The sequence below is a fragment of the Convolutriloba macropyga genome, chromosome 7, assembly GCF_964194025.1.
Source record: "Convolutriloba macropyga chromosome 7, txConMacr16.3, whole genome shotgun sequence".
NCBI classification, from domain to species: domain Eukaryota; kingdom Metazoa; phylum Xenacoelomorpha; order Acoela; family Convolutidae; genus Convolutriloba; species Convolutriloba macropyga.
In genome coordinates, this window is record NC_134474.1 from 8,021,479 (window position 1) to 8,043,790 (window position 22,312).

The 22,312-nt window shown below is 35.5% G+C and overlaps 1 protein-coding gene across 1 annotated transcript; it reads right to left on the reverse strand.

The window, feature by feature from the left end:
* Positions 1-11,794: 11,794 nt before the first annotated feature.
* On the reverse strand, positions 11,795-14,884 carry LOC142342544 (uncharacterized). The gene is made up of 3 exons (XM_075393901.1): positions 13,156-14,884; positions 12,345-12,692; positions 11,795-12,132 (listed from the first exon to the last, which is right to left on the reverse strand). The coding sequence occupies exons 1-3, from the start codon at positions 14,882-14,884 to the stop codon at positions 11,795-11,797; spliced, it is 2,415 nt and encodes an 804-aa protein (XP_075250016.1).
* Between the last annotated feature and the right edge of the window lie 7,428 nt (positions 14,885-22,312).

The following is a 22,312-nucleotide window of genomic DNA, read 5'->3' on the forward strand; positions in this document are numbered from 1 at the left end:
ATTCTAACACACTATATTTGCTATCAAATCTACCAAAATTTGTACTGAAATCGTTGACATCAGAAAATTAGTTACTCGTAATTGTTTTTCAGCTACTTCTTCTCAACAAAATTGCGCTATGATTGCTTCGGTTTGGGAGGCGTTCAAAATTGTGTTTTCTAAACTTGTATGCAACAGATTTTTCAAATCGATATGGGCCAAGCTGATGAGCCTTACGGTATTGAGAGTAAACAAAAGATCATGCTTAGTACCATCTTCACGAGTGAAAATCAAAAAAATCACATTGTTAGAGTGGTTCTATAAAGGCACGTTTTGATTAAAATGTTCGGTTAGATTTAGTGCATGAAACGGAACTTTGGGCTTAGAATTTGAAAAAAAAACAGTTCTGGTACTGAAACAAGAGATCCAGGATAACAGTGGCTGCTAAGTTTTTTGATTGCATGCGTTACTTCTTTTCGAACATTTTTTTGTCATTAAATAAAACCATTTTTCAGTTTCTTCGATTTTGGATTTCTGCAAAGATTTTGTTTTCCATTTCTGTCGTTTCATGACTCGGAGCTTCTTCCCATAAATGTTTGTGTAGCAATCGGTAAAAACGGTTAAAATTTTTGCGCCAATTTTGTGTTGTGCCAAATTGATTATGCTTGCAAGTTCTTGATATTTCAATTTTTCCAAGTAACCTTTTCAGAGTTTGTCTGTTATAATTGATTCAGTCAAAAAATAAGCCTTTGACTGATTGAAAAGATGATTTCACTTATTGCGCTGCAACTTTATTAGATTTTTTATATTTACCATTGATATTAGGTTTCTGTTCAGTTGATTAGCTTGGAAGAGAGGTAAGTTAAAGATTCTCTCGGTCATGCTTTTGGATTATGAATTTTTTTTCTAAAATGTTTTTGCCTCTTGAACTCATTATTTGTGCAGTCCAAAGACTCTGTCCACCCAATTCTGCTGATATTGATTTTCGGATGAAGTTAACTCTCAAGTCTCATCTCCTCAGAACATTAACATGATCATGCATCTCCTCGTTTTTATGGATCTCATTCGTTTATCGTCGCTTATTCTTTTATTAAATGATTGAGTTTTAAAAGAATTTTTGCTTACTAAGAATATCGTAATTTTGGGCGTCGAAATGAGTATTTTGCATTGCATCAAAATCACCACCTACCAAAGTTTCGTTGTCGGTAAGATGCGTTTCTGTTTTCTCAAAATAAATTACAAAAACTCTGACGTTAATGGATTGCGGATAAAAATAAATGAAAATAAAAATTTTCGATGATATTTTAACAGGTACTGCAAGAAGTTCCTGGAAAGTTTTCCAAAAAATTGTGTTGGAGGGAAGAGCAAATTATGCTGCTAAATTATTCTGGTAACTTAAACCGTAGCAAAAAAGGTTGACAAAGTAACATTCTACAGTAAAGTTTCTTTACTTTTTCTGATGAGTGCTTTTGTTGATTCGTTTCCCTGGGATCTCAAAAATTTTGGCATTTCAATTGGAGAAAAAATTACTCTATACTCCAAAAATATTCTTAACTTCTCTTTATAATTGGGTAATACTATTTTCAATTGAAGAGCAAAATTCCTCAACCACTTGATCCAACCGACTATTACTATGTTTAAGGCGTATCAATGCTGAGTAAAGAAAGTGATTTGGTTGTTGTAAAAAAATTTGAGCGCTTTTGCTGAAATGGGAGAGTCTCATGAAATTTTTTTACTATTGAGCACTATTTCTTATACACTAATGAAAAAGTATTAACGAGAGTTTTTTAATCTTCAGACAATTGTTTTATATATATATATATATATATATATATATATATATATATATATATATATAATAGTGGAGCTGCTAGTGATAGAGATCTCAGTACACCAAAACATACCTGTTTTTTTTTACAAAAAATGAACCTTTCATCTACTGTTTGTTTCTTTTCTAAAAAAGGCTGTTAAACAGCTTCCTTGTCATTTTATCAAAAACCATTTATCGATTTTCAAGTGTCTCGTTTGATATAATAGCTTATTTTTGCAACAATTTCTACGTTACGACTTTTGGCATTAGAAATTTTTGACTCAATGCTTTTTTAAGGCTTTCTGATTTTGTTTTCTCTGAAATTCAATGTTTTTTTGATTCAGTGATTTCAGTAAAATTTCTCATTAATTTTGGTTTTTACAATTCTTTGCAGGCTTCTCTTAGGTCTACCTTTAATTATGACACTATCCTTCAATATCTTTACTTGAAGCCCCAATGCTTTGTTGAAAGCTGTTAACTCATCTAGGATATACCTTTTTTAAAAAATAAAATTCATTTTCTGATGTACGCAATCTGCCACAAGCTTTTTTTTGTATTTTATTATACTTTTTCATGTTTTCTTTTTGGTTGTAAAATTGTTTCAATTCTTAGATTTATAGTAAAAGCAGATAAATGAAAGCCTTGACTAATACGGTTTCACATTTTAAAAAATCTAAATGAAAGTTTGTTATTTCAATAGAGACTTAAGTTTTCATATTGACAATTTTGAACTGAATATTGGGCTAAGAATTGAATAAAAATTAAGTCTCGTCTGAATTACAGGACCAGGAGGACAGTAACCTTTTCCGAAGTTGTCTGTTATAATTGATTCAGTCAAAAAATAACCCTTCGACTGATTGAAAAGATTTTTTCACTTGTTGCGCTTCAACTTCAATAGATTTCCCTTGGTTCTCAAAAAAGTTTGGCATTTCAATTGAAGAGATGTTGCTCATGTTTTGTTTATTATTGCTTTTAGAGACTATCGGTTGTGTGGCATTTGAAATACGTGATGTACACCTCCATCCAATCAGAGACTGCGAAGATACTATTCTCTTTTATGTAGACCTAAGTCCACCCGTACCTAACTTTCAGAGTAATTCAGTACTGAATCAGGAAGTTTTTCAGAAACAATTCAGTACTGATTCAGAGTCTGTTCTTGTGACACTTGGTTCTGAAATTCTCTGATTCGCACACGGTTGTTATTGCCCTCGAAGTTTTCATAACAGCTCGGCTTCGCCTCGGAGTTTTATAACTTCTCGGTGGCGATAACAACCGTGTGGTATTATTCATTCTTTGATTGGTAAAGTTGAATATATGATGTGAAAAAATTGAAGCGGTTTCTCGTTCGTAACGGTTGGAAACATTGCATAACTGATACGCAAATTTCGGCTTGCCTTTATTTCGGCTGAATGGGCTCACCGTGGCACGCAACCAGTATAAGACAAATAATTGACGCATTTTGTTTTCATGGGTAATGGTGTACAATGCATTATTACATGCGAGATTACATAACCATTAAATAATTTTCGGCTTTCTTTCACTTCGACTTGCATTGCGTTGACTGCAATGCCAAAAATTGGGCTGAAAATTTGCCACACTTTTCATTATATTCAAATTTACAAAAAATTTTTGCTAATAGTGTTGTGTTATCTGCAAAAGTTTTTCCTCAACAGAATTATCAACCGGGTCGAGCAAAAATCAGAAAAATATGTAGGATAAGCGGTGAAAAGTTTTCTCACCGCAAATTTCGTACATAGTTTTGCGGTGAAATGCGTTGAAACTATGTAATTTCACCGCTAGAGTAGGCGGTGAACTTACAAAAACTCACCGCAATTCACCGCTAAATTATGTAGTTTCACCGCTAAATATAAAAAAGGGGTCCTAAGTTATGGTCATTTTGACTGAAAGAACTTCAATTTGTCACGGTAAACTTTTAAAAATTTAGTTTTTTTCTGTTCAAAGGCTAATCAATAATTTTTCTCAGTACCATAAATTCGTAGTGAAAGATACTAAAAGCGTACGCTTTCTTTTGAGTGTTTCTTCACATTGTTTTCACTAAGTTTTGTTTTTACCCCGATTCAGACAGACATTGCCATCCATATACATTTAACCACCGAATTTTAAGGTCAAACCGCACGCCTAAATTATTTTGACCGGCAATTTCTCACCCCAATTCCGTTCACCAAACGAAGCAAACCCTGCTCTCCACTTTTTACAACCTAGTCATTTTTCGAAGCGAACGAGTTTGCATCATTTTAGAAAGAGATTTAAAAAAAAATCATCATCACACGAATTGGCATGTTTAGTAATTTTTTGTGAAGCCATTCCTTGAATTATAATTTTCTTCAGTAAATATTGTAATGAAGCTGATTAGTTGTTCCTAACAAAGGGGATAATTTAACTGATGATTGAATTGATTATTTTGTCTCAAGATATTTTGCTCTTGCCTTGTCACACCTATTAGAAAGAGAGATTTTGCCAGCTACCCTTTGATTGGAAATCAAAAGCTTTCGAAAAATTGCAAAACCATCTTCGCTGTTGCTTCAGGTACCAAAATTAAGTTCATCAATTTTTTTCGTTGTTTCTCCTTTTTCCCTATTTATTCGCTGCACAACTTAACTATGTATTTTTTTATTAAAAATGGAACAACAGTTATTCTTTAACAGGCGCTGTCATGTGGTGACCAAAACTTTCGAAAATATAAATTTCAGAAAAATGCCGAAATACGATTGGTAATTCAAATTTGGAACCTTTGTATTCCTGTTGTCTTTCTTCTGGCAATTTTTTGAATAGCAAATATAATACTCTTCAAAAAGTATATTTATTGTTTTAATGCTTTTAAGGGCTTTTTGTGGGCATCTGTTATTTTACCTCGTAACAGCTTCATATTTTCAATATATGGGCAACCTATTGAGCGACTGAAAGCCTGCTTTTTAAACACTGTTAGTCTCAATTCTTAATTTCTTTTTGTTGGGCCAAAAAATTTTTAGGTTTTCGTTGCTGCAAATACAAGCTGGAAATTTCTGTTTCTCGTATAAGGGCAGATATTGTTTAGAAAGTCTCAAGAAAAGTACAACAAGTTGATATTTTACAGTTACTGGATTGATTGCATCTTGAGTAATTCTGAGATCAGAAACAAGTAATGCCATTTATTTATAACCAAAAGGTTAACCATATTCACAACAAAAATTAAAAACCCAGTATTTTTTTCATCATATAAACGCAATTTTGCGTTCAGTGATTCATACTGTCAAAAAATAAATATAAATGGATTCAGTTTAAAGTTCAGACGACGCTCTTTTGGAATACAGATACCGTTTCATTGTCACATGGTGTTCCTGTTGTTAAATGTTTTCAAGGGAGTTTTGAAATTTTGGACTTGAATCTGTTATAGTAATTTAAACTACACATGGTGATAGACACCTTTTGTTTTCAGATTGAAATGGAAAACACTCAATACGACACCAGGTATCTTTCCCAGTTTCAATAATTTGAGTTGCAGCGCCATTCAGCATATTTTTCGTTCCTAATTAAAATCTTTACCATTTACGCCCCCCCCCCCAGCTTAGTGGTCAGATAACCTATAGCCCCCAATCATGGTAATTATACCATAATGGGCGGGGGCTATAATTTCATGGGGAGCTAAAATGGGAAAAACACAAAAATAAACTGGCTCTAACAGTCATTGAAGATTTGGCCTTTTTTGTCAACATGCACTTGTTCAACTTTAGATTTATTAGCGGCCATGTTTTCAAAAACTTTTTTTAAGGAATAATTTTTCAGCTGAAGGCTAATTGTACTTATCTAATGTTCCGGAAATTAAAAACTTTTTATGTTTTTGTCAACTATCATGCTTCCATTGATTTGACGCGGAAAACAATTATGACACAAGTCTGTATCACTAAAAGTATATCTGGTGTTTTTTGTCAATAAGTTAAATTGAGGAAAAACGATCTTTTTGTCCATCAATCTGAAGAAATCTGTTTTTTAATTGAAAAAGTTTTAGTGGAATAATGGTTAGTGTACTGTACTCATATAGTATAGATGTTTTCCAAAAATCACAAACGCACAATTAAACTGCTTCTTTTTGAATTGAACGTGTGCGTCGTTGTCACTGAATTGACTCTTGAAGTGCAGACCCCTGGAAATACTTTATGATCTCGCTCAATTGAGCAGAAGCCAAACAAATTTAAGAATGATTAAGAACTGTTATAACAAAAAATACAGGCTTGTTTTGTCGGCTCGAGGTTAATAAATAATATTACCACTTTTCCATTTTCGAAACAAAGCAAAGTTGTTGAATATCTTCGAGTGACAGAATGAAGAACAAAAACTTAACTTCAGCTTTCTTTTTTTTTAAAGTCAGCTCTCGATGTAAAAAGAATGGTTCCGTGGCTTCTCAATGAAATCTTTTGTTAAGGCCCAATTAATAAAACGAAAATGAGCGAAGCTTAAAGAGAACTAATTGAAAACAGCTTCGCTCCTCTCAAACTCAATTAGTGACTCGACCTTGCGGCGAAGTATGGAATTTTCTCGATGGCTATGAAAACATATAACTTGCGGACTATAAAAGGCCTAATTGATATAAACATTAAACGACCTAATTTTAAAAAACTACGGCAAAAGTTATGCAAGTATTTTTTTACTGCAACGAGGTTGGGTTGAAACTATTTCAATTTGCAAAACAATAAAGCAAAAAAACACTGATGACTGCTTTTTTTCCTATGATTTTCAGGTCTTTTCCTTTTGTGCCCCCACCAGCATAGTGGCTGCATATTATTTTGCAACCCTAGAAGCATGTGCCATATTTTCATGTTTTGATTAACTATGTTATGACTCGTGTAAATTAATGGGGGGGGGGCACAAAAAGAAAAGATCCAATTTCTCAGGGCCTGCCATTTAACCAGCATATTATCCCCCTGGCTGGACAATATAAGTCACTGAATTTAATATTGTCAGGTTTTACCGTAGTAAGAGCGAGCGCTCAGGGTTTGCAAATAATATACATCCACGAAACTGATTCCCAAAAAGTTGATCAATTTTTTCATGAGTGGGAAAGGTTCGGTACCTGACATCTTAGTTATGACGAGCAAATCAGTGAGCGTAAGGAATGGCTTCAGTTCTACAAGCAACTTGCAGTAACTCAGTTGATTCAAGTTAGTATCTTTTAGCTTTATAATCATAACAACATTCACAGATACGGAATACGTTAGTACAAACATTATATGAAGTTTGCCAATATATGCAAATTTAGCACGCTTAATGCGAAATTTGTAAAAAAATTTAAATTTTCGCTACAGAAGGTCAAATTAGCAAATTTACAAACGAAGGCGAAAATTGCAAGTATTTGCAAAATCGTAACAAAACATTAAGACTTTAATGTAAGAGTCCCAATTTAGCTGCATAATAATGAAAAAGTATAAAAACTGTTTGCAAATTAATGTGAGAATAATTGTATATAATGGCTATTTGAAGGGAGTTGATATAATTCTATGACGGTTATTGAAGAATTTTGATGGAAAGAACGGATATCTCAATAGTTGAAAAGCCGTAATCCAAAGCGTATAAACCAAAACAAATGATTTTTGAAGTAGAAGTGAGGAACAACAGCTGTAATCAAAGAATTATTTATTTTTTCAATAAAACTCCTCGATGACTGGCAAAAACTTCTACAGACAAAACATTTTCCTGCACTTTCGTTTCAGGCAAATTGCGATGTCCTTTGAATGACTGTTTAGCGGTTTGAGAACGCTAAACAGTCAATTGTTAAGTTTAGATTGAAAATGACTCGCGGGTTGAATGCAGCCGAAAATAATAGAAAGCATAAAATAGTTGAAATTTTAAAACCCGGCATACGATTTCATGTTTCATTTCTTAATTGGCGCTCAGTTAAACTTGCGTAAATTAAACAAATGCTGATCTACTTTATATATTATACGTTATATACAAACAAGGTGGCTCGGTAATATGCGTACGTACATAATGTTCCGACCCCGCTCATCCACAATCTTGATTTCGTTGGCTACAAAACAATGAAGAGATAGAAAACTTTCAAAACCATACACATCGTTGAATAAACAACAAATGAAATTTGATAATGCCACGCTAGACGGCCAATGAAAGTTGTTGATAGAAGGACTACCAGTAAAGACAATAGTAAAAATCAAAAAACAATCATTATTTACGACCAAAACTCGATGTTTACAACAAAAATCATTGTAAAAATCTAAAAAATTAACTTATACTTCACAAGAAAAGATATGAGACCTGTCCCCAATGTGACCGGTTAACAGGTCGGAAAAGGAGCAAATAGGCGCGAGGTTCAAAGATACTTATCCATTTTTGAAAACAATTAATTTCACAGTTATTAATGTCATTAGATGTCAACTGAAACCACTAAAACGTTCATTTATATCTAATTAGGAAGCAATTGAGACATTTCATTAGCCAATCTTTAATTGCACAAAATTTCAAAGCCAATGGGATTGTGATTATTGTTATAATGTACAAAAAAATAAAAATCTAGCAATTATTGAAACCTCGAAGTAACAGCAGTAACAATGTTCCTGCTAAAACGGTTACAACGATTAAAGTATAGCTCACTGGAAACGGGTTGGGACATGTTTCTACAGGGACTGATCTACAAATCGACAGGAAAACTATTTAAAAAAAGATCAAAAGTTCAAATTTGTTTTTGAAGAAATTTTTTCAAAAATCGTAACAGACATAGGATTACAACAAAAAGCGATGGATTAAGTGTCAACACCTCAGGGAGCCAATTGGGTCAACTAATAATGAGACTAAATCACGAGCCCACAAAAAACAAATAAAAAAGAAGCCAAAATTTCAAACAACTTTACGACATGTCACTGTTCAAGGCACTATAATTATAAGATGTTACCTGCAAGAACTGTAAATCATCATTTTACCTTCATGTTAACATCAACGAGTCTTCCCCTCAAAAGGAGTACTTAGATATGACAACAAGAAGAAACCCAAAAATTGAACAGCACTGAAATCTCGAAAACTCTTTATCAAATTAAATGGTCGAAGCAATCAGCCACAAAGTATAACCACGCGCCAAAAAAGTGTTTGAGTCAACGAAATTATTCTGGAATTCTAATGAGTGAGATTGAGTTCCATGGCAACGAAAGTAAAAGCAAAAAGTAGACAGATGAAAACATATTTTCAAAGAATTTCAAATTGAAAGCAATTAAAACAAACAGCTATAAAGTGAAATATTTAACTAGGTTGAGTTATACGTCTTGGGGAAGCAATTAGGATCTATTGCTATTGGGTATATGGCGCACAACAAAGAAAAGAAAGACAAACAGGCAAAACAAAAACACAAAGTTTTCCGAGATAACAGTGTCTCAGCACATTTAGCACCAGAAAGCATAAACTATTCAACGAAAGCAATTAACACATCCAGGTACGCTATTTTCCAACATGTGAACTTTTCCTACATGTCCTTCCTTTAATTGGATTTTTCAATGATGTGATAATTCGACAGGAAAACCAAATGAACTCATTAAATATGCAATTATGATCAAACATAAAAGCAAAACCGAAAAAGTGTTGTACCAAAATAAAGAAACCATTAGTTGAATAAAAAAGCGTTACCGACATTAATTGATTACTCACGGGATGTTGAGCTCGGCCTGTTTTTACTGAGACTACGCCCAAAGTTGAGAGAAACAAGATAAAATAATGGCAAAGTTTAAATAATCACCGAGATTTTCTCAAATTCGAAGTCATAACAGACATCAGATAACAACCGAAAAAAATGTCTGGGTTCTTTTATACGTTCCAAAAGCTAGCAGAATCTTTCACTGGTAACACTAAGTCATTGGGCTACAAAAAGTATAAGAAATGAAAGCAAAACTAAAGAAAAACAAAAAACTTTTACAACAACAATTTGTCAGGGCCTTAAAAACCATGAGCTTAACTCTGAAACCATAAGGTATTCTCGATGAATCTCGTTTGTTTTTGATAGTAGCTGTCATTAATTGAGCCCTGATTCAAAACTCTTGTCCGTAATTTATATAAAAAACTTTTACATGTCATAAATATTTCGAAAAAAAGGTCGCGCCTCATTCAAATCTAAAAAACTTTTATCATAAGGATCCATAGTGAGATCAAGATCAACCCAGATGTTGCTGCAAGTCTAACAAAACAATCAAATGTTAAAACGGCTGCAAAATAAATCAATTCAATAAAAAAGTTTTCAGTTTGTCATAAATATTTATTGCATTTTGTATAACTATCAGGTCTGAATTTGCAGAAAAACAGACAAAATTATATTTCCAGAAGACTCCTAAAACCAGCAGAAGTACAGCTAGCGTTTTTTTAAGCTGAAGAAAAATATGGCCGTAGTTTTAAGGTATCTACTTCTAGCAAATTTTAAGCAAGTGGGCTAGAGGAAGCAAATTTGGTCCCAAGTTTGACGAAAAAAGTCTGAATTTTGAAAAATTTAGTATTAATTCTAGCCAAAAAACTCAAATCGAACAATTCAACAACCCTCCTCTATCATTAGAGATAAAATCTATAACACTACAGTTAACAATTTTAACATATTTTTTAGCAAAATTAACGAAAATTAGGTCAAAAATAACGAAGATTTGGTCAAAATGTGAATAGTACAGCTGAAATACGTCTAATATTCACAAAAATTTAAACCGATATTTCCCTATAAAAAACGAAAATTGAAAAAGTCTTTTTAAGTCCATATTCTACGCTGGACAGGCGTTTTAATGATACCACTCACAACTCTCTACGATGAATATATCGATCGTTCAAAACTGACTGCACAAAAAAAAACCCATTTGAGTATATAGTTTCTCCCCCCTCATGAGGGGTCGGAACAATAACGACCCTGTTCGAAGAAAAATCGAAAATATATAAAAGACAAGTTGTGAAAAATTGTTTTTTTTTCACCGCAAATTTCATATATTTATAAATTGCGGTGAAATGCGGTGAAGTTATGTAGTTTCACCGCTAGAATAAGCGTTGAACTTACAAAAATTCACCGCGTTTTACCTCTTACTACAAATAACCGGCCTTACATGGATTCGAACCTGATAATTTTTTTTACTGATTTCAGTTCTCTGCCTCTCTGCTATCGCTGAGCGTCAATTTCTATTGTTTGGTTATTCTAATAGCAAATGAAGAATTGCGGAACGTAGATTTCTACCTTGTCATTCTTCAAGTAGCCGCTGATTTCTTGGTTCCGGGCGTTATTGGGTCAATGAGGAACTTTGTCAACACAATGCTCTATCAGTACAATTTCTGCGAATCGAGGACGGCTCTGAATGAAATGATAAACCCATACGCGTTAGATACATCAGTTTACCCTTTGGCATTTTTTAAATCAGTTTTTGAGAAGCTTCGCAATTAATGGAACTATGAACAATATTTGAAGAAAAAATTGTTCATTAAACATAAAAAATTTTTCATTAAAAATGAACATGATTAAAAGTGAACACAATATATGAAATTCAGAACAAGTAAAGACCGATCTCAAGTAAAGACCGACACAGTCAAAAGTTTTGTTGGATCTGAAGAGAAAAATCTACTTCATGGCAAAATTTTAATACTACCTTCTCATTTGATGTAAGTAGTATCGTATATATACAGGAAGATCGGGGGGATCCTTTGGAGATCCGTTCAGCAGAGGGGGATCCCTGATCCCTTAGGGGAGATCTTTTATGTTAGGAAAGCGGTAATTGCGCTACATGTATTTGTCTGGCGGCTTATTGTTGGTTTTGCGCCATTGGAAAGCCGTTCTAGTTTCAACTTTTTTTGCTTATTTGTGGCGAAACCTAGCAAAGTAGATTTGAATTAAAGAGGAATTTATACGTTACAACATATAGAATAGAATTGTTTTAGAAACTGTTATAGATAAGAGAATTAAACACGTACAAAAGCGTCAAATTGCATACCAAATAGCGCTTTGTTTTGTTAATTAGAGTCTGATTCTATCGTTTCATAATCAATATATGGGTTTTACACTGGACGTTCTTCTTCAATCTCATTTTCATCGGCAATTTCATCCAAATCAATATCAGACTCTGTGATTGCGGCGGTTCTTACGAAGCCGGGGTCAGGAATTTCACCGTTGTCAGTAATCGTTTCAACTGTGGTTTCAACTTCCCTCTGGTTTTCAATTTTGTACAACTCTCCAGACGACCAGGAACTCAACGATTCATTATCGAAATTGTCGTCTTTGTCGAAGAAACGATCGTGGAGAATATTTATGTGACCAAACGGCAGCGTATCGATCCCCTTTTCAAGAATGTATCGTTTATCGTCGAAAGCGTTGAGCGACACTTTATTAATTGTTACTGTATGGAGTTGGTGGCTGCTAGAAGCTATTCTATGGTTTTGCGTGTGGATCAAACGACCAGAGGAGAGAGTTTCTTTGAATCTGTCATGCGTCAGTTGTCGTTTTGACGCCTAATTTTGTGGAGCCTTTAGCTGATTTCTTTTCCCCGCAATCTAAATTAAAATATTGAACATTAGGAACAGTCCCAACTAACAAGCTGTATATTGATACGTGTGAGTGTGATGAAAACTATTTTACCAATTGTAATTACTGAATAGAGTTTGGGCTTGAGAGCACAAAATTCTTGAATAGACACGCTGGCAAACTCGTCCTTAAATTTCAAGACGACATATTCGTTTACTTCGGAGAAGAGCGGGTGCTGTGGTGGATAATTAGAGAAGTCGAAATGTTGCAAAATATGAATTTTTTGGCGTATATTTTCATAAACGTCTATTGTATTGATTCGATATAGCAGTGAATCAGTATCCGAGTAGAGAACTTTGCAATCAATTTTTGGCTTCATCACTGTATAATGGAATTGGAATATGTGTAAATTGGCCAGATCAAGTACACATGCCCCTACAATAGTGGGTTTGTTCCAATAAATCCGTTTTTTAGCAGTTTTCATCGCAGCCATGCTCTCTCTCTCCAAAGATTTTGAATGATTTAAAATGAAAGTTTTGCGTTCTTTGTAGCACATTTTGAGCATTTCGAACAATAACGACTTGATCACGGTTCATTTTCGACTCGCACGTTTTTCCGAACGCTGAATTGTTCATGCCATTATAGAACTTTTTGCCAAAAGCAGTGCTGGCAGCAATCTGGAGACTGGTATTTAGCTCCATATAGGGTCGCATCCAGTTCGCTTGCTCAAACTTTAATGCCCGATGAAGTTTTGTGAATTTGAGCCCCATTGAATTGTAGAATTGTGCAAGCCGATAATGTAGCGTGTAGCGGTTTTTAGGCAATAGCGTTTGGACGAGTTTTGGCCCAGATGACTTTTCAGGTAAGTGCATCTGTAATATCAAATTTTTCTGGTAACCGCTCAGCCAAGAATGTTTGATTTTCAATTTGGATGGCGCCAGAGGGTAATCTTGATGAGCTTCATGAAATTCGGGTGGATAATCAATATCAACTTTAATTATGTATCCAAGCTGTGCCGTTGACGAATTTTTGAGTACTTCCTCGAACGTGATGTGTGCATATAGCGCAAAATCCTTCAAGGGCAAATGATCCTTCTGCATTACGCCGCCGTAGAGGTTATTTGCGTCTAGCATCAACGCATATGTAGACGGCTTAGAACCATCATAGTTCGGCAGATTGCAGTTGTTTGCTTGAAAGTGTCGTTGCTCATTGATTGAAGACACTCCTCCGCGCATCGTGTTCTCTACAAGTTCAAGTTTTTCTCTCTCGGTTAGCAAATGCAGGTCGGGTTTGCACACCTTGAGGAACGCATCTCCTGATAAATTTGGTGCTCCATAGTACTGTGCGCAATCTAAACCGTACTTGTCACAGCAGATATCTCTGAAAGCCTCAAAGACGCACGCCAAAATCAAAGTGTTACAGGTTAGATTAAGGTCGTGGTAGCCGCCGATGTTTTGACAACCAAATTTTGAAAACACTGTTTGAGCATGATTGTAGTCGCTTTTGCTGATAGTGACTTCACCGCCATGCAATGTATTTTTCCATTCCGATAATGGACGCAACACTTTTTCTTCAAACACTTGTTCTGATGTGATGTAGGAATAACAGTAGAAAGGTTTTTGGCAGAGAAGTTGAAAATCGCTATTGGAGTAAGATTCATACTTAGAGCGTAGAATTTCAAAGCGATTGTCAGGCAGATCAGCTACCAAGGACTCGAGTGATTGGGGCATGAAGTTAAACGAGTCAATTAACCTTATGTATTCGAAGATGGGAACTTGTTGTCCGGCCTCCGACTCAAAATTTTGACCGACAGAGAGTGATATATAGTTTTCGTCCGTAGAAGGTATAACTTCAAACTTCGTTTCCGGCTCACACTCTGCTATTGCGAGACATATATCATGCATATCATACTCTTCTATACTATGACCAATCATTGGCGTAAAGTTAAATGTTCTGCAACGAGTGTTACAGAGTTGATGAGCCCACCCTAGAAAATGACCATCGTAGGGACAATGGTCAAGAACAAGCTCAGCCTCATCGTTTATTTCGTTTTCACAGATCCAACATCGTGTGTTATTTTCACGCGCTGGAACAGGTCCTCGGTAGGGTCCGTAGAAAGCTCGTTTTCGGTTGTAGATGTTCCGCGAGAATACGTGCAAAGATTTTACAAATTCGTTCATACAGTTGTCACCTCTTTTGAGTTCAAAGTAGACATGAGTTGCTTTACCGTGTTCTATGGCTGCTATAGCATAACCACAAGGTTCATGTTTTTCAATTGCAACTGTGTAGGAAGTAGAGGGCGAGAGTTGTGTTGTAGCGATTGGAACAAGATAAGATTCTGTGTCAAAGTATAGAACGATAGGAAGAAACCAGCGTGCTTTCCAGTTTCCGAACTGTAGGGAAGTGTTGCTTTCTTTTGGCGAAACAATTTCTGCTGCTGCATGTTCACTGCATGTTTTAACATGGTTTTGATAAGTTTCTCTGTTTGTACACAAATGAAAACAATTTCGACAAAGACGCTGCGCTGCACGGTGCGCTATACCTTTGAAGTATGCGACAAATCGTTCCAGATTCAAGATGAGAACATAGTGATGGGCATTCTCATCTTGGAGGAGAAGAAGGTCCATTGTGAAGGATTTTTTTGGCTTTTTGGAAACGTAGATCATCACCGAACGTGTTCCCTCGATTCTGTAAACAAAGCAGATTCATGAAGACCTATACAGTTTTACCGAAAACATTGGCGCGAACTTTGTTGGCGTCCTCAAAGTATGGGATTCTGTTTGAGGGCATGGGCATCTAATAGTCTCCAACCGGCTGTCGTTCCGCATTCTTGAACGTATCTGGATTCATCTTTTCAGTTCCCGATCGACCTTCTGTCCTTAAATTGAGTCGGTTTTGGATGTGATACGCGGCAACGAAACAATACACGAAGCAGTTGTGATCAAAATAGTTTCGTATGTTGAGCAATGAACGGCATCCGTTCAGGAAACCAGGTAGAGCTATATATGACGATGTATTCACGGGGGCAAAGGCGGCTATCTTGATTTCCAGTCTGTATACTTTGCGTAGAATCCATCTACTGCCTTGTGACGAAAACATGAAGAGAATATTCAACATCTTACTCAACATCTTGAAAAAATCTTCGCTCGAGAGTCCATCCAAGTACACTGTAGTCATTTGAGAGCTAGCAAAGATTTCGATAGCTCGTTCTTCGTTGTCATTTTCGTTTCTTTCTTTGTAGAGATCCAGAGACACAACAAACTGAAGTTTTTTGGCTGCATTCGAAACTTCGCTGTTTTTAAGGTCAGTTATGATGTCTCTATTGCACAGCATGAACTCCATGAGATCTTGGTCGTCCTCCGTTCCATCAATAGTGAAAACTTGAAGTGCTCCTTGAAAGGCGGATTCTGTTGGTCTTCTGCTCGTTTCACTAGTTCTCGAGGGCAGGCCATGTTGATCTCTTATGTGTGTGACAAAGCGATCAGCAGAATCAAAGCCAATGTAGCAGTAGAGACAACATTGTACTAACGGATTATGTCGGTTTCCGAAATGTTGTTCGAGAGTTCGTAGATCTCTTGTAGTGAAATCACAGTGTTCACAGCGTTACACTGGCACTCCAACTTCATCTGGATGCAAGTTCCTTTGGTGACGATTGCGGTTGGTGCGAAATGTGAATTTGGCGTTACAAAATTTGCACGAGAAACTCATAGTTGAATCTTTGAAGATAAAATGGTTTTGAGTTCGAGCTAAACCAAACCTTCAACTCTTTAAACAATAACCAACGTCCTGATTGGTTGAATTTGAAAACATGTTCAAAACGAAATTTCTAGGGACAAAGTTTCTTTCCAATCAGTTAAATAAAGGATTACACAAGAGTGAAAAATATTGTTGCCCAAGGTTCACAGCCCAAATAATTAAATTAGTAGATGGATGAAGCTTTAGAAACAACATTTTTTATCCCGTATGAGGGCGTTTAGCATTTTATGCAAATTTAGTCCCTGCTTTATGCAAATTCCATCATTCGCCAGTGAGGGCTTAGATCATGTTGTATGCAAGTCCATTTGCATATATGATTGGTATTCTGACCAAAGAGGGCTACAATCATGTCTTATTCAAAGTTGAATTAAAATGCAAATACCAATGTTTTGCCGTAATAGTCGGAGAAATATGAGTAACTTCTATGCAATATATGCGTAATTACTATGCAATGACGTGTTTTAGCGAGCCTTATATGGTTAAATAGCTTTATTGGTGTTCTAGTGCAACTGAATATCTCTTTTTAGGTATAGAAAAGTTGATTATCACAGTTTTTTTAACCGAAAACATTGAAAAAAAAATTTTTGAAAATAGATTTGAATTTTAGTATAGCAAGTCTCATCAATGATTACTGGAGGTTGTAGCAGAATCAGTTGAGGGTTGAAAGATTTTAAAAAACTAAGAAAAAATGTTTTTAAAAAATGGAAAGAAATTGATTTTTTTTTGTTTTTTTGGCAATTTTTAATGGAACTCATACTTGGCGAACAGCTAGCTTCATCATTCTTATGATCAAAGTTTCACCGCGTGAGATTTTATGAAGACCGATTTTGACAGAAGTGTGAAAAAACCTCGGGAACACAATTTTTCAAAACATCTGGCAGCCACATGTTTCTAATTGAAAACAGGTGTTTGCGAAGACCGTGTTCCTGGGATTTTTTGGCCATGATAATCCTAACCTTTTATTTCTGTTACAAGGTCGTAAAAAAAACTCATTCTGAGTATTTTTCAGCAAAACAACTACATCATCATTTTTTTTCAATTTTTCGGAAAAATTGACCTTTTTTTCAGAAAAAAAAGTGTTTTTTTTTCTCTAAAAATTTTTATGAGGAATTTCTAAAGTAACACCTTCAAAATGTAGTTAAAAACATAGGGAAACATTGAAACGTTAAAAAATTGCATGTTTTCAAGTTATCTGAAAGAAAAAAAAAATTTCAAAATTTATAGTTTTCACAATCATATGAGATACTTCTCAGTAGTTTCCTCATCAGTCTTCCACTTGTAGAGTGATAAGTTAAAGACAAAAATATATGACTGAACATAGATTTTGTTCTCTGTGACCCAAAAAATTGTTCTCCTTCAAAACTTATGTTAAGAGTTTTATTGTAGAACACTTTGCGCTCAGTAAAATGTATCCTTACAAAAATATCCAACTTTTTCGTTTTCATTGATTTTTTTTTCGTTTTTCTTCAAAAATTTTCCAATTTTTCAAGCAATTTGTTCGAAAAATGTTTTGAAAATGGGCAAAGACACCACTTCTCACTAGAGTTGTTCAAGTCCTATTTTGTAGACGATATTGTCTTCTATAAAAGCATGTTATACATGTTTCTTCATTTGGCAAATTTAGTCAATTTTACAGGTTTTCGAAAAAAGAATTCAGTTTGTCTTTAGTCCTTCGAATTTTTTTTCTATTTTCAAAAACCAAACTAATAATATTCAATTTTTATTTTGTACACAAAAAATATTTAATCTCTTTTACAAAATGGAAACAAATAATTACAGAAATTGACTCAACATTTTTATAAAACAAAATTTTTGATTACTCCAATCAGCAATTCTTCACACAATCAAACTGAGAGTTTAGGTTTCCTTTCAGAAATTCTAATCAAAGAGTTTTTCACAGGGTCCAATGGACCTTCTTTTTCTTGGCGCGAGAGTGACTTTTGGCGTCTCTGAGTTGTCAGGTGTTGTTGTTGTTGTTGTTGTTGTTGTTGTTGTTGCAACCAGGCTTGAACAGGTCTCAAAATTGTTGTTGGTGTCGTCGAGCCAGACGGTGTTCTGAAGTCGGTCGCAGACAAATTCTGCATCAATTGACTTGCAGTTGGTAGTGAGCCAAAATTCCTAGCAAATATCTTCTCTGTAACTGGGGAAAACAGAGACGGTGAGCTCTCCGGAGACACAGTGGCACTAGGATCAGAACTTGGCGTTGAAACACATCCTGGTGTTGGTGGTGGTGACTCGGGAGAATTTGGAAGGCCGCATGAATCGGCTAGGTCATTGCAGGCCCTAACTACTCCCAACTGGTTTTCGAAAAAGGGAACGCAGTCACAGTCGTATTTGTATAGAATAGTTCGAGTTTCTTTTGGCAGTGTCACAATGTCATACGGGTAAAGAGGATGTGTTAACGACAAAGGTGAACGAACCCGCCTGAAGTGATAAGGGTTCCACCGCAATCTTCACTCTCATTTATGTCCGGCAAGGTTGCAATGAAGTTAATGAAGATTTTGGATATCATAAAGTGTTCAAGCGTTGTCCAATTCTCCTCTTTCTCGTTTGTCCTTTTTTGTTGGATAAAAACCACAAAGTTTTCGTAAAATGTTTGGTACACAATTGTTCGCTCCCAGGCATTAATTTGATCGCTCAGGATATGGGAAGACATTCTATGCGTTTGAAGAAGTTTGAAGAGATAATAATGTTTTAAAGAATTTTGGAATGCTTTGAAGAGAAGATAAGCAAATTGAATGTTTTTGATAATAGAACAAGAAAAATTTGTGAAGGTATTTTAAGCGCAAGGATATCTGTTCACAAAATTTGACTTCTGCTCAGACAGTAGACTTTCAACAAAGTTAAAGAGTTGCTGTTTCGAAACCAAAATGAAATAAAATGTAGCGGAGAATTTACCCCATGTAGTTTATGTGAGTTAACAATGTGAGTCCAGTGGCAGTTCTCTTATCTGCCCCCGGCACACCCAAAGGCCAACTATTTTGGCCCGGAATTTTGATTGAAAACATATGTGCTTTACTGCTTTGTCTATAACAGAATTAGGAACACGCCTTAAAACTGCACATGTATTTACAAAATGTAATTGTGCGCCAGGTGTTTTTCATTAATTTGAACCAAGTTGGATAAGTAGACCACACACGTTTAACGTACGCATGCCGCGCGCCTGAGGTGGGGAGCATGTTGCTTTTAATTGAAACCACACTTTGGTTTCTTGTTACGAGGGAATTATCGCACCTAACACGTATTATTCCCCTCTTATCAGTCAGCTTCTTTGAAACTCATGGTGTTAGGGACTATTACCAGTGTGTATTTGTGTGTGTGTGTGTGTGTGTGTGTGTGTGTGTGTGTGTGTGTGTGTGTGTGTGTGTGTGGGTTATCAAGGCAATGCCAAGAAATACCTCGTGTTGATCTAAATATAGCTCCGCGATATATAAAATATATGGGAATACACGGGCCTCTGAAGACATTGATATATGTAAATCACTTGAAACACCCTTATCAGTACCGTTTTGGAATTAATAGTGAAAATTTGAATAATTTAATCCTTCGCTAACAGTTGACTACGTTCTACAACAAAACCTCCAAGCTAATTTGGCACAAATGCCTTTCACTGCAAGCAAAGACAAAGAGTACGGTGATTGCTATTTCGATATATCTAAAACAGAAAAGAGGTTGATAAGAGCTACTCTCAAAACCTACGAAAACACCGGGACGTATGTCTTTTTGAAACTTTTTAAGAGAAAAGACAATGAAAATGAATTTGAACAGAGAATATCCCTTACAACAGAGGAATTTGACAAACTTATGAAAAAAAGTGGCAGGATACGAAACTCGGTGCCAGAGTCAGAAGGGGAAAAAGATACTTCGGTTGCTAAAAAACCGGTGGCTAAAAAACCTAAACTAGCAGAAAAAGATTCTGGATACGAATCAGCGTCCTCATCCTCGGCTGCTTCCACAGATTAATCAATATGGTTGAAGCAATGTTTGAACGATCGCCGGGTTACTTCAAACACTTTCAGAAGGCGTTCAAATTTTCAGTTTGCAGATGAAAAACCGGAGTTGAATAGTGTGAAAAATTATGCTGTGTGTGTTCATTTTGAAAACCCCTTTTGCACTTTGAAAACTATCCATTACCATGTTTTGGTGGAAACATCAGACGTGACAAATCAGACTTCAGACAAATCAAAATTAAAAAAAGCTATACAGTGCCTTATCTCTACACGACATTCAAGATTTTGTTTGCCTATTCAAATACCCTAGAGCTAAATGGAGAAATTTTTCAAAAGCTTGTTTCGGCGGTTGAATACAACAAAAAACTTAGCATAGACTCCCACTCAATTCAGAAACTGTTGCCAAACTTCTCTAACGTAGCTTCTAATCAAAAGGTCAACAACAGCAGCAACGTGACGTTGAATGAAGACAATCAACGACGACTACAGCAAGGAAGCAACGTAAACTTTCAACTCAATCAAAAGTCATTGCAAAATTGTATTACAAAGTCCAATAACCAACAAACTCAAACTGATAGCTTTGCAAGTGAATCTCTAAAGAGATTTCAAAATATTTTGTCTGGGCCACACTCAGGTGCTTCCTGCCAAACAATGGACATTTTTTGGAGCGGATATGGTAATTTGCTTGTTGATACTGATGTTTTGTTTGTACGCATAGTGTATGAAGAGAAAAAAAAGTTTTGAAAAAAACTTTAATCAACTAAGCAGAGTTTTAGTAGAGTTAGTTAGAGCATCATATGAAGCGCAAATCGAATCAAATCATCATCACTCATTATTACAATTTCTGTGTTGCTATAAAAGTAATGAGCAACATAAATACAAAATAAGCCACACAAAATAGAGTTTTGTGTTTGTATAGGTTGATTTCTAAGCAATTCATACACGTTTTGAATATCAAGAGCAGCGGAGGCCAGTCTGTTGTACAAACATTTGTATGATGTTAATTTCTGTCCAAGCGGATCAGCGAAAATGTAATTGCCGTTCTTCCTACACAAAAGTGTCCCATGTGCTCCAATGGAATCAGAGCTGGATACATTCACAATAATGAATCTGTTCTGTGACAATTTCAAGGGAAAACTATCAGCTGCAAAGACACCACAAAATTTGTACTTTAGAAGTTTACATGCTTGAATCAGGCTGTTTATTTCGTCTTCATCCATTAGTTTGTCAAAATATGATTGTTCGAATCTTTCCGAGCCAAATCGATGAAAATAGTATTCGCTTTCTCACCAATAATGAAAATTTCTATATTACTTGGCAAGGCAACTGAAAACTTGAGTTCAATTGAAATCGAACAATTGGTGAGTTCGGGGTGAATAAAATCATGCGACGCCTGCTGAGTGCTTGTGAGGTCAAACACCATAATAAAATGGCTCGGGTACTCAGACAGTTTAATTCCATGACCATTGTCAATATAGGCTAAGTCTGACATTGTGTTGAAATATAAGCGTTTGTCATCAGTTGTATTTAGTGGACTGTCAGCAACAGGAAGTCCATTTCGGTAAATACAGATCTGCTCCAGATTGAATTTACGAAACTGGAAAGGATTGAGTTGTTTGCTTCCTAAAAACGCTTCATTTGTGTTAAGGCATATAGCTAGACGTCGAATGGGCTCCCTGCTGAAAACATCTTCTTTTTTGCAGCTTTGCAAGCCAGTAAAAGCAAGAAACGTTTTAGTTATGGTCTCCAAATACGGGTAGGACGCTGGACTTGATAGTAAAGTTTTTTCAACCGCAGAAACCACGTCATCGTTCAACGTCATTTTTCTCACATACAAATTAGCTTCTATAATTTTTACTTTGTAGGATTTTGCAGCTTGGTCGGAAATTGTGACAAAATCATCTATTGCTCGTCGAAAAGAAATTCGCAGCGCCACACCACTCAAAAGAAGCCGATCGCAAGTAAAAAAAATCTACCGCTACTTTTCCATAAAAAGTACATTCGGCAGATTGTCTGACCAAAGCTTTTCGTCTGTTAACTTCAGCTGCCAGAATTGGCCCGGGGTTCTCTTCGTATGAATAACATTGACGTGCCAACCAAGTTGTTTTAGCATCTTTGTTATGAGAAAATTCAGATTCAATGAAACCTTTGTGAGCATAATTTCTATTTGTATTTGAAATTTTTAATCCGTTGGTAGATACTGTACAGTCAGAAAAGAGCGAATGTAAAATAATATTGCAGAAGTAAGGGGCGTCTGTTTTGGTGACGTCTGCCGCAGCTCCAGCTTCATATTTCAAATCAGCTTCAGAACCTTGAACTATCTTGCATTTGATTTCCAGGAAAATTTTT

What these genes read in the sequence shown, in the direction of transcription:
- LOC142342544 (XM_075393901.1), bottom strand. Translation starts at nt 14,884, where the DNA reads ATGGACCTTCTTCTCCTCCAAGATGAGAATGCCCATCACTATGTTCTC. An exon ending in CAAACATTCTTGGCTGAGCG is followed by an intron (nt 12,693 to 13,155) that starts GTTACCAGAAAA and finishes CCACTATTGTAG; the next exon opens with GGGCATGTGTACTTGATCTG. An exon ending in AGTTTTCATCACACTCACAC is followed by an intron (nt 12,133 to 12,344) that starts GTATCAATATAC and finishes AACTCCATACAG; the next exon opens with TAACAATTAATAAAGTGTCG.